The following is an 11,339-nucleotide window of genomic DNA, read 5'->3' as shown; positions in this document are numbered from 1 at the left end:
TTGCTAAAGGAGGTTCAAATCTCCGCGATGTTGAGGAACTTGCTTGATGTTTCGGGCTCCGCAGCAGTGGTATGCAAGTGGGGGAGGAAGCACAGGTGAAGTTCAGAGTCCTACCTTTCAGGGTGAAAACCCAAGATCTAACCTTAACTGGTTGTGCCTGCAATTAATGACCTTGTTGGAGGAATTGTTTTGAGAGCGGGGACTATCTTTAGGGTGAAAACCTAAGACCTTTTGTCGGGTGATGACGTGCACTGTTACCTGCTTGGAGGCGTTACTTTTAGAGGGTCTGTATTTCAGGTGTTGTCACCGTGGTGGTTGTGTTGCTGTTCTAGGTCTGAAATGTTGTAGCGGGACTTTTTATTTCTTAGGTTTTTTTTTGTTGTGTTCATCCATACTGCTAATAGAGTGTTGCATTGTTGCAGAGCCTTGATGTAATTAATATATTTTGATATTAATATATTTTATTTATCAAAAAAAAATATGTCACATATATCTGGGTTCGCAGGATCAACATAGACAGGAGCGACTCTATGCACGTCCATCTTCCACGGCTGCAATTTCGGCGTTGGGAGATCGCGCAGAATCATTTTACTACTAGCCAATAGCAGGCCGTGATAGATGCAAGCTAATCCGTGTCACCACCGATGTGACCGATCCAAGCCGTACATCGATTTAATCAGATCTGCACTGCCGGTGCCTAATCAATCTATGTCGGTAACGTCGGTTCATGTTCCTGCTATGACCGCCTATAAATACCCCGCTCTCTTGTTACTTCTAGCGCAGAAACAGAAGAGCAGGTCAGAAGAGGGTTCTTTCGACCATCCTGATTACCTCAGTATTCCCGAAGCCCAAAGGTGTTCAAGACAGCAACTGTGAGAGGTAAAAGACTTCAAGTGCTCAAATTACTATCATAGTTTAACCTTCTTAGTTCCTCCTACGGTTTTTTTTTTTTTTTTTTTGGTTTGGTTTGTTTGGGGTTCGTCCACTCATCAACATGTATACACAGTTCAGCCCATGCATGCAATACCTTGTTGCTTACTTCATACTCTTGAAATAGTTGATATTCCGTTCTCCTTCAGTAAACACTTGAAATAGTTGATTTTTATTATGTGATTTATGTATGAACCGCTTATTTCCAGAAACTACATTCCTTCACGTGTAAATATTCTACTCCCTCCGATCTATAAAAAAGTGTCGGGGCTTTAGTACAAAATTAGACTAAATTTAACTTAAGCATCGACAATAATTATTATAGATAGGAGGGAGTAAGATATATTAGTAGCCATAGTCTCAAAAAATTTGCTTCTATGCACATTCAATAAACATGGTATTGTAGGGTACATTTTTTTAATGTCATACAATGATTTGAACGACTATTTATAGTCTTATTTGTTTGGTCAAAAATCAGTTTGTTATGATTTGCATTTTTTTTGCAAGATGGCTCGAACCAAGTGTACCGCCGGCAAATCGACTGGAGGAAAGGCTCCTACAAAGTACCTCAGGGCTTTCTACGTAATATATCACGGTTCTTTGTCTTTACTATTTGCATTACCATATAATAAATTTAGATATTGTTACTTTGACAATAACTTAACTATTGGTTTTACCACCATAGGCCTCCGCTCGTAAAACAGCTCCCACAGTTGGAGGAGTGAAGAAGCCTCACCGATATCGCCCTGGAACCGTTGCTCTTCGGTATGTGCAACACATATATTCAGGATATGCGTCTATTATTATTGCACCTTTGTTATGAGGTTCTTATCTTTCATACGCTCTCGCTTTCAGTGAAATTCGTAAGTACCAGAAGGGCACTGAACTGCTCATAAGGAAGCTACCTTTTCAGAGGCTCGTTAGGGAGATTGCTCAAGTTTTCAAGGTACGGCACCACTCGACCATCGCTTGAGACACATCCAAATCTAATTTAATCCCGTGAGGAAATGTCCATGCATCTTAGTAGATTAGCATGTATGATAACAAGCTCTAGTGAAGAAATTCTATTAAAATGATAAGCTACCTAATTATAATTACTACGTTTTCTTTGGCTTTTGTTCTACTTCTACAGATCGATCTGCGTTTTCAGAGCCACGCGGTGCTTGCTTTACAGGAGGCTGCGGAAGCATACCTTGTCGGGCTATTTGAGGACACCAATCTGTGTGCCATCCATGCAAAACGTGTGACAATAATGTCGAAAGACGTTCATCTGGCTAGGAGGATCAGGGGTGAGAGGCTCTAATTAGTCTACAGAGATGGCTCGACATCAACATGCATGCTGCTTTATATATGAATCATGCAAGGATTCAAGGCGGATGGAGGACAAAGGACTTTAACTAATATTAGTTTGGTTATTATAGTCGTGCCAACACTTCTTAGATCATAAATGTTTTCTGTTTGAACTATATATAGACTATACATTTTGAGATGCGTATTTATCTCTACGATGCACGTATTTTTTTCTTACAGTAGTACATCACTATGATTGAGCCATATATGGTTTAGTGACATCTTGGGAGGAGATCAAACCTTTCTATGCATGCATGGGTCGAAACACATGCATGCTTAAGTTGTTTTGATTTCACTTCCACATGTCAGCTTCATCTTGTTTGGTTGGGTAAAAAATGTTACATATCAACACACATCAGTCGTGCATACATACATGTTCACGAGTTGCTAGGCTTTATATATATGCAGGTTTAGTTCCTGCGAATTCGATTTCAATTATATATGCGCCGGTGTAACTAGTTGAAGAATTGAAATGTAGGGCCTTTCTCGTTTCATAAACTTAGGTCCTCTTTGAATGCTCTACGGTTTTCTTATAAAAAAAAAGTATCGTGTCTCAAAACGTTCAGAATTGGAAATCGTCCATGTTCCACGGATGGACATGCAACACGCTGCTCGAAGGATCACGCTGCCGGAATTTTCTATGAGGGAGGTACTTGTGCCGGTCATGGTCGCATCATCCATCACCGCAGCAGAGGTCGCACTTGTGCCTTGTAGTGCATATATGTGGCGTGGGTGCACTCGGTTTCGCTCAAGTTGTCACGTTGGCATGGCCATGGCCGGAACTACGACCAAACACGATGCTCTTGCCTCTTGGCCTTGATTCGAGGGAGCACATCACGTATACATCGGCATGGACTCTTTGCACACCACGCTACGACAGAGCACAACACTGCACTGCCCGACCGCTCATTGTGCAGAGGGGGCACGACTTTTGGATGGGCAAATAAACGATACTAAAACGCTGGTTTGTAGGATATCAATTCGTGACAGGCGTCTTCATAGACCACCGTGACCCTAACATTTTGCTTCGAGAGCTCACGGTGACCAACAATTTTACTTACTTCATATACACAAATCACTAATACAATCACTGTCGTGTGAGCTTCATATAAAACAGACATGTACTATCGACCAAACAAATTGAACATATTAGACTGTCTTGTACTCTTCTCTAACAACTGCAGCACATAAGCAATCAGCATATCTTATTTTCAGGAAACAGATTAACACACTGCATATTACTGTATGTGCAACTGTATATACCATAAGCTTTCATCACTACTTGCAATTCAGTACAACAAGATGAAACTGATGCATAATTACAGAAGGAGCGGATTATTCAAGCTGTCTCATCTAAAACTACAACCTATACTCACCAAGCATATCCTTTTTTCCAGGGAGAAACTCAATACAATACATACTGTGCGCAATACTATACATACCCTCATCAGGGCTTGCGAACTGATCCTTCTATGCGGCAAAACAGTCGTAGCAAGAATGACAGTGCAAAACCCACTCCAAACCCCAAACCGACAAAGGAAAACAGAAGGATGACCCCAAGTTTGTCTTCCCAAAAACTGTTGGATTCTGGAGGAGACACTGTATTCGGGGCAAGCGAGGCTGGGGTGTCACATTGTTTGGAGAGTGGAAGTCCACAGAGGCCAATATTACCTTCAAACGAACTGTTCGAAAATGTTAGGAACTGGTTGCCTTGTGGAATGCTGCCAGACAAGTTGTTGTATGAAAGGTTTAACCACTCAAGAGAGGTAAGAGAGGTTAAGTCTTGTGGGATTTCCCCTGAAAGTTGGTTCCAAGATAGATCCATTGACTCCAGACGAGACAAGTTGCTAAACTGAGATGGAATTTGTCCAACAAGATTATTGCATGACATGTTAAGTCCATGCAGTGAAACAAGCTTCCCAATTGACTCCGGCACATGACCGTTAAAAGAGTTATTTGAGAAATCGATTGCACTGAAAGCAGTTAATATCTTGCTGAAAATAAGCTCAAACCCTTTGAATGTGACGGTGACAGTATCTCGATAAAACCCATTTGGCGTGTTTGTCCGATGCCCTAAAACTTTGCCCTGATCATTGACATTTGCCATCATAGCTTTCAATTTACTGAACCATCCATCTGGCAAGTTTCCAGAGAAGTTGTTGGATGCCAGATCAAGTATTTGCAAACTTATGAAGTGGCTGATATTAGAATGACCACCTTCCACATCCCATATGGTGCCATTGAATTGGTTGGATCTCATGACAAGAACTCGAAGCTTTGGAAGAATACCCAACCAAGATGGAAAAGAACCGACAATATGATTGTTCCCAACATCAAGAAGCTCCAAGTCTTGGCAATTCGATAGTGATCTTGGTATTGTGCCTTCTATTTGGTTTCCATTCAAATCTATTGTTCGCAACCTACATCCTTCTTTAATATCTTCAGGCATCATTCCTTGGAATTGATTTTCTCTCAGTTTCAATATGTTCAAATTTCCACTTCCTATTAGACATGATGGGACTGAACCGCTAAAATTGTTGTAAGATAAGTCCATGAAAATTAGTTTGTTGGCACTACAAATGGATGACTGTACATGACCATTTAGTTTGTTCTTGGACAAGTCAAGATAGCTTACTTTTCTGAGGTATTCACCAAAGTTAGATAGAATGGAATCAAAGTAATTATTTGAGTAATCCAAGGCAATCCCAAGCTCACTCATTAACGTGTCCCCACTTCTTAAGTCCACGAATGGTATTGGCACATTCCCTTCAAGTCTATTAAAACTGAGATCAAGAGATAGCACATTCGCCATTGGAATAAGAGATGGAAACTTGTCCAGGCTGGTAAACATGTTGCGAGAAAGATTCAAAACAACAAGGCTGCCCTTCCAGTTCTCCCATACCCAAGCTGGTATAACCCCATCAATATGGTTACTGGAGAGGTCTAGTGTCTCAATCTCATCTAGAAATGCCAACACGGCAGGAAGTCTTGTAAGGTTGCAGGATGCTAGGCTCAGTGTCCTTATGTTACGCAGTGAAGAAAACAAAGATTCTTCTTTTCCATCTATCACTGACAGCATATTGTTAGATAGACTCAGGAGCCGGAGATTCTTCAGCCTCCAGAAGGAGCTAAGTTTCACTATGCCTGTCAATTTATTTGATTCCAGGGAAAGCATTTCAAGACTTGTAAGATGAATGTACGATCTAGGTATTGATCCCATAATCTGGTTATATCCTAAATCAATAATAGATAGGGATGAAGACAAAGGGTCATGAATGTCCTCTAGCTGACCAGACAGTTGATTCGATGAGAGAGATAATTCTTGCAACGCAGGAAGGGTGAACAAGTACCCTGGAATTTTTCCTGCATGCAAAGGGAGAATAGTAGTTAATAAAATGCTTTGATTCTTTGTAATGTGTTTTTTGTTACATAAAATAGGCATCAATCAAATAAGCATTTACAAACAATGCATCACCCTTAATTGTGAAATGTCCTTGTCTGTCAACATTCAGAAAAAAAAAAGCCTAGACTGATGGGGGAGGAATCCCATGGCATTTTAATTAAGGTAGAGGTGAGGCTCGAACCATGGCTGGCTAGATCACCATCCCATGTGCTAGAAACATGAAAGGATATCACCCTACATTTAATAGGAAAATAAGCATATAACTAGAAAAAAATTATAACTGCAGAATAATTTATCCGACAATAAATAGATACTGGAAATTTCCTTGAGTATTTTTGCAGGCTAGTGTAAAACAATACTCTCCAAATATACTTGAGACACAGTCAGGGCAGGATCTTATAACATCTTAAACGGAATTACTCACCTTTTATTACCTACAACATCCGAGTAGAATTTTCATTTTATGACCTTTTTAAAGAGTACATGGATGATCTATACCAAATCATGCCACATACGAACACTGGTTAAATAAGGCATGTTGTGCCATTCTAACAACCGAATATAAACGAGTGGGAATGAACATCCTTAACATCTTCACTCCCACAACTAGGCCACCGATGCATCCTTAACATCCTTTTAATAACATCATTAATAAAATATGCACACTAAGTATAATCTAATTTCATTGAGTAGAACCTAGACCCTCTCATTTCTTATTTCATAACTGACATGCAGTTATGCATAACAATATTTATATTTGGCAAGTGAAAGTACTAACATTATTTTTTTCATGAAAAATAGTTTTGTAATGTAACACTATTGTATTTTCTTGTTGACATGTTCATTCAAAACTAATGGTCAATGTTCCATGTTGGGTACCTTGCCTAAGTCTAAAAACATTATCTATTGGGAGTGCTATTATCTTATTAGAAGCAAACAATGCACACTCAATCATATGGCTATCAGCAAACAATGCATATTATTTAATCAATTATCTTATTAGAATGACTACCAAATTGCGCACTCAATCATATGGGTTAGTTATATGACATAACTATAGTTAAAATCTCAAATTACAATCAGCAATAGTTGAGGAGAATGAGTTGGGTTAGCACATGCCAAAGTTATAAGTCGCTTAAAATGAGGTTAAAATGTACTAATTCTAGTTTCCAAACAATCTGTCATTTTGGACATTTACAGTATCTCCAAAATGTAACTTAATTTTTTGGTCTCTAAATGTCTATTGTGGTATAATTAATATAAAACCCAAAAATTTATGATTTTTACCAGAGTAAACTTTCCAAAAACCAATATGCACATATTATTTTAAAGTGTCCAGTGTAAGATATTTGAAAAGATATACTTAGTCAAAGTATTGAAAGGTTTCACTTGACCAATGTTACAAGCAAGTATTATTTAATTAACTAGCATAGTGGCCCTCGCAAATGCGAGGGCATCATCTTTAATTTTTGTAAAACTACTACTCCATCCTATCCATAATACATGTTGTGGTTTTAGTTTACTTTTTGTCAGATTTGAACTAAAATCACCACTTATTATGGATAGGAGTATGTAATATTTATGAATCATCTTATACAAATGGAATTTTCTCTTACCCTCTTTGTGGAAAATAAATATGGTTTAAAAATCGACAGATTATTTTCTTATATAAATATTTATTTGTGAATAAAATATGTAAAAAGGTCTAGAAAAATATGAACACTCATATGTGCTATTACGATAAATATGGATCTAGTGACAACTTTGATGGTCAATAAAAAACACAAAAATTAGTTTAACCATGTGTAATTTGTGGGCGAATAATTACTACCAAATCATGCCAACCATTTCAATATTAATTGTGAAATGATGATATCCAACTATAAATACTAACATGAAATTTACTACCCTCTACTGCTCTAAATCAAACTTCAAATGTTAAGAAATAATCCAAAATTTCAAAAGAGTATTTGTTTTAGCCTGCATTCCAAATGTGTAAATCGTAGGAATATACACCGTTTATAGAAAGAAAAAGATTGGACTCAACTGTGATATTTCTACTAAAATTAATGGATAAGGTAAAGATGTGAGGAATTTGTTGACTTGACTGAAGCTTGATGGAGTATTTTTATAAGGAATTTTTTTAACATGAAATTTACTACCCTCTACTGCTCTAAATCAAACTTCAAATGTTAAGAAATAATCCGAAATTTCAGAAGAGTATTTGTTTTAGCCTGCATTCCAAATGTGTAAATCGTAGGAATATACACCGTTTAGAAAGAAAAAGATTGGACTCAACTGTGATATTTCTACTAAAATTAATGGATAAGGTAAAGATGTGAGGAATTTGTTGACTTGACTGAAGCTTGATGGAGTATTTTTATAAGGAATTTTTTTTTTACAAATTATTTACTCTCTACCTGAATGATTCATCTCTTATAACCTCTTCCCTAAAATACTTTCTAAGTTTACTCTTATCAATGATTGTTTTGTCTGATCAAGATTTTTTGAACTTATATTTTGTTGTCAAATTTAATTTTGTATTTCTTCCTTAAAATATTATAGTTACCGGCTTTTGTTGATTAGAAATTTTAGAAGTGTCTGTTTTCATGCACACTCAGCCATAAATTGTTCATTTTATGCCGATCACTATGTGTGGAAAATCTAAAACAATATAAATTTCATATTTTGGAGGAATTTTTCTTAAAGCATATATTTGCACTTTCTTTATATATTTTTTTACATACTCATATGGTTTAACACAAATCTCGGTGGAATCGAAGAGACTAATCTTCTTACATGACTGTAACTAATGTCTTGCATCGGGTTTTCTTATATGCAAATCAATCATTTGAATCTTAGTAAAATTATTAAATGCTTTGTGTATGATATGCTAAGATTTTCTCTTATTTTTTAACGTTTGTCATTTTAGTCTAATTTTATATGATTCATGAGTGCTATTAGTTAACATATCCCTTCGATCCATCCAGGATCAAATATTTGCAAACACCACCACGTTGTAATTTTGGTTCTAGGCAAGGTACGTGGTTTGTTTTTTAAAAGGTCGCAGCTTAGGTTCATTCATAGATAAGGTTGCATTTTTTTGTTTAAAAAGATATGATTTTTATCTTGCGATTACGTTTTATTCTTTAAACTTTACCGTTGTCCTTGCTTTGCACGTGCCATGAAATTCTGGAGTTCGGTCAGATTTTCTTTTCATGTCCCGTTTAGATTTCTTTTAAGATTTTCTTTGCATGCCCACGTCGTCCCATGAAATACGGGAGTCGGTCAGTTTTTTTTTTCTTTTTTTTATATGTGCAGATCAGATAGGAAAGACAGATGTTATCTCCTTATTTTCTTAAACAATACGTACATGATACAAACTGTATGTCACGTGAAAAGCCAATTCGTGAGAGAGATGGTCTCTATCTCCTTGAATTTTTAAACTGCACCGAACATGAGATCTTTTTAGTTACCTAATATAAAGGTTTCCTTAAACAATACGAACAGGATACCTCTACGATCTGTTTTTCTTTCGCGCTGATCGAATATGGCAGTTTCATTTTATAGTTTATCATGTCAACTTGGATAACCGGACTGCTTTTTTAGTTACGTAACTATTAATAGTTTGTTAAATCCTGGCCACAAATTTTTGATCTAACTATCGAAATTAATTTAAGTGATGTGGATTAATATGGTGTCTCTATTTTAGTTCCGCATATTGCTTTTAGTATATAATAGATTGGAGTAACAATGAAAGAGATTCCTTTGCATATTGGTTTCTTTAGTGCTAGCCATGCAATTTCTTGTGCTTCCCAACTAGTTCTTCGTGAAATTAGGGTTGTACTGTATTGTAATATATGTATAACAAGAAAAAATGGAGGTGTCAAATTCATATGCAGGAGCTTACCAGTGAGGGAATTGTTCTCAAAGGCCAAGAATGAAATTTGAGTCAAGTTACCAATCAATGAGGGAATTGGTCCGTAAAAATTGCAACTGTTGAGCCGCAAGGATGTCAAAGTTTTCAGATTACCAATCCAGGAGGGTATGGGCTCCGAGAAATTATAGTTCTCAATAGTCAGATACGTCAAATTCCTAATATCCCCAATCCAAGAAAAATGTGGCTTCTGCAAGCCTGATCCCTGAAGCTCCAATAAGTCCAAAGATGTAAGCTTAGTTATCAAGGGAAGCTGCTTGGAAATTCCTTCTGTGCTCAGACTCAGATATGTCAAAGACTTAAGGTTGACAATGGATGCTGGAAGTGTTAGATTAGCCAACGACTACACTAGATCCTATACAGGTAGAAGCCATAGCTGTTGTTGTGCATCTGCTAGATCTGAGAGAGAGAGGTGTACCTTCTCCCTTCGAGGCGGAGCTCTCGGGCGCCGACATGGTGGCGGCGGCGGAGAGGGCGAGCGTGAGATGGCGACGGTGGTGGTGCTTCCCGTGAGCACTGCGCTAACCCTAGATCGGTAGGGAGTGTCGGTGGGGTGACTGGCGGCGCGGTGAACCTCGTACCGTGTGCCCCGGCCCCCACCTCTTTATATAGCGCAGGTCACAGGGGCCCACCAACCATATGAGGGTTGGACGCCCCCGATCAGGGCGCGAACGAGGTCAAGGACTTGTTACCGATCCGTTGGAATCGGTGACGTGGAGATCATCCTAACATTCTCCCCCTTGATCTCAACTTTTCTTTTAACTTTATACTTTCACTTTATTCGTTTCATTTTGGATCAGTCCATAGGGCATGTTTCATCGTCACAGCTCTATTGCCGATAGAATCAGACAGCCACAATGCACTTCTCTGTTTTTGAAACAAATTCTTTTACTTTTGGGCCTCTTATGATCCAGGATAGGTAAGACTTTCCCTTAAACCCATGCCGGCTACGTGCTCCTTGAACACGCTGGGTGGTAAGCCTTTCGTTAGCGGATCCGCAAGCATATCTTTTGTCCTTATATGCTCGAGACTTATTGTTTGATCCTGGACCTTGTGTTTCACAACATAATACTTAACCTCAATCGGTTTCGTAGCATTACTCGACTTGTTGTTGTGAGCATAAAATACTGCAGGCTCATTGTCGCGAGTACATCTTTAGTGGTTTGTCAATACAATCTACCACTTTCAAGTCGGGTATGAATTTCTTTAACCATAATGCCTGCCCCGTGGCTTCATAACATGCTATAAATTCTGCATACATCGTGGATGATGCAACTATGGTCTGTTTGGAGCTTCTCCACGAAATAGCTCCCCCTGCGAGGGTGAATACATATCCGGATGTGGATTTTCTATCATCTTTATCCCCCGCAAAATCTGCATCTGAATACCCTCTTATTTCTAGGGAATCAGATCTTCTGTATGTTAGCATGTAACTCTTTGTGCCTTTCACATAACGCAATGCCTTCTTTACCATTTTCCAGTGTTCGAAACCTGGATTTTCTTGATATCTACCGAGTACTCCGGTGATAAATGCTAAGTCAGGGCGAGTGCACACTTGTGCATACTCGTAGGCTTCCAATAGCCGAAGCATATGGAACCGCTTTCATTTGATCGAGCTCGTATTGATTTTGGGGACTTTGATGGTTCCCAAAACTGTCGCCCTTGACTATAGGGGCAGGTGTGGCACTCGCACTTGTGCATATTATACTTACTTAGAAT

The 11,339-nt window shown here is 38.3% G+C and overlaps 2 protein-coding genes across 2 annotated transcripts; one reads left to right on the top strand and one right to left on the bottom strand.

Moving 5' to 3' along the window:
• Positions 1 to 1,437: 1,437 nt before the first annotated feature.
• LOC124661926 (histone H3.3-like) lies at positions 1,438 to 2,233 on the top strand. Its single transcript, XM_047199813.1, has 4 exons — positions 1,438 to 1,512; positions 1,616 to 1,695; positions 1,786 to 1,876; positions 2,063 to 2,233. Exons 1-4 carry the CDS (start codon positions 1,438 to 1,440, stop codon positions 2,231 to 2,233), a joined length of 417 nt encoding a protein of 138 aa, XP_047055769.1.
• Positions 2,234 to 3,727: 1,494 nt separating this feature from the next.
• LOC124658941 (receptor-like protein 54) lies at positions 3,728 to 9,674 on the bottom strand. The gene is made up of 2 exons (XM_047196926.1): positions 9,594 to 9,674; positions 3,728 to 5,643 (listed from the first exon to the last, which is right to left on the bottom strand). The coding sequence occupies exon 2, from the start codon at positions 5,498 to 5,500 to the stop codon at positions 3,728 to 3,730; it is 1,773 nt and encodes a 590-aa protein (XP_047052882.1). The 5' UTR covers positions 5,501 to 5,643; positions 9,594 to 9,674.
• Positions 9,675 to 11,339: the final 1,665 nt, after the last annotated feature.

Source organism: Lolium rigidum, chromosome 6 (genome assembly GCF_022539505.1).
Source record: "Lolium rigidum isolate FL_2022 chromosome 6, APGP_CSIRO_Lrig_0.1, whole genome shotgun sequence".
Classification (NCBI taxonomy): Eukaryota; Viridiplantae; Streptophyta; class Magnoliopsida; order Poales; family Poaceae; genus Lolium; species Lolium rigidum.
Note: the sequence above shows the minus strand (reverse complement) of the source record. Positions and strands in the feature narration are given on the sequence as shown.

Excerpts from the sequence above, each read along its gene's own strand:
- LOC124661926 (XM_047199813.1), top strand. The coding sequence starts at position 1,438 with ATGGCTCGAACCAAGTGTACCGCCGGCAAATCGACTGGAGGAAAGGCT. Across the intron at positions 1,513-1,615 it reads AGTACCTCAGGGCTTTCTAC|GCCTCCGCTCGTAAAACAGC; the intron begins GTAATATATCAC and ends TTACCACCATAG. Across the intron at positions 1,877-2,062 it reads AGATTGCTCAAGTTTTCAAG|ATCGATCTGCGTTTTCAGAG; the intron begins GTACGGCACCAC and ends CTACTTCTACAG.
- LOC124658941 (XM_047196926.1), bottom strand. The coding sequence starts at position 5,500 with ATGGGATCAATACCTAGATCGTACATTCATCTTACAAGTCTTGAAATG.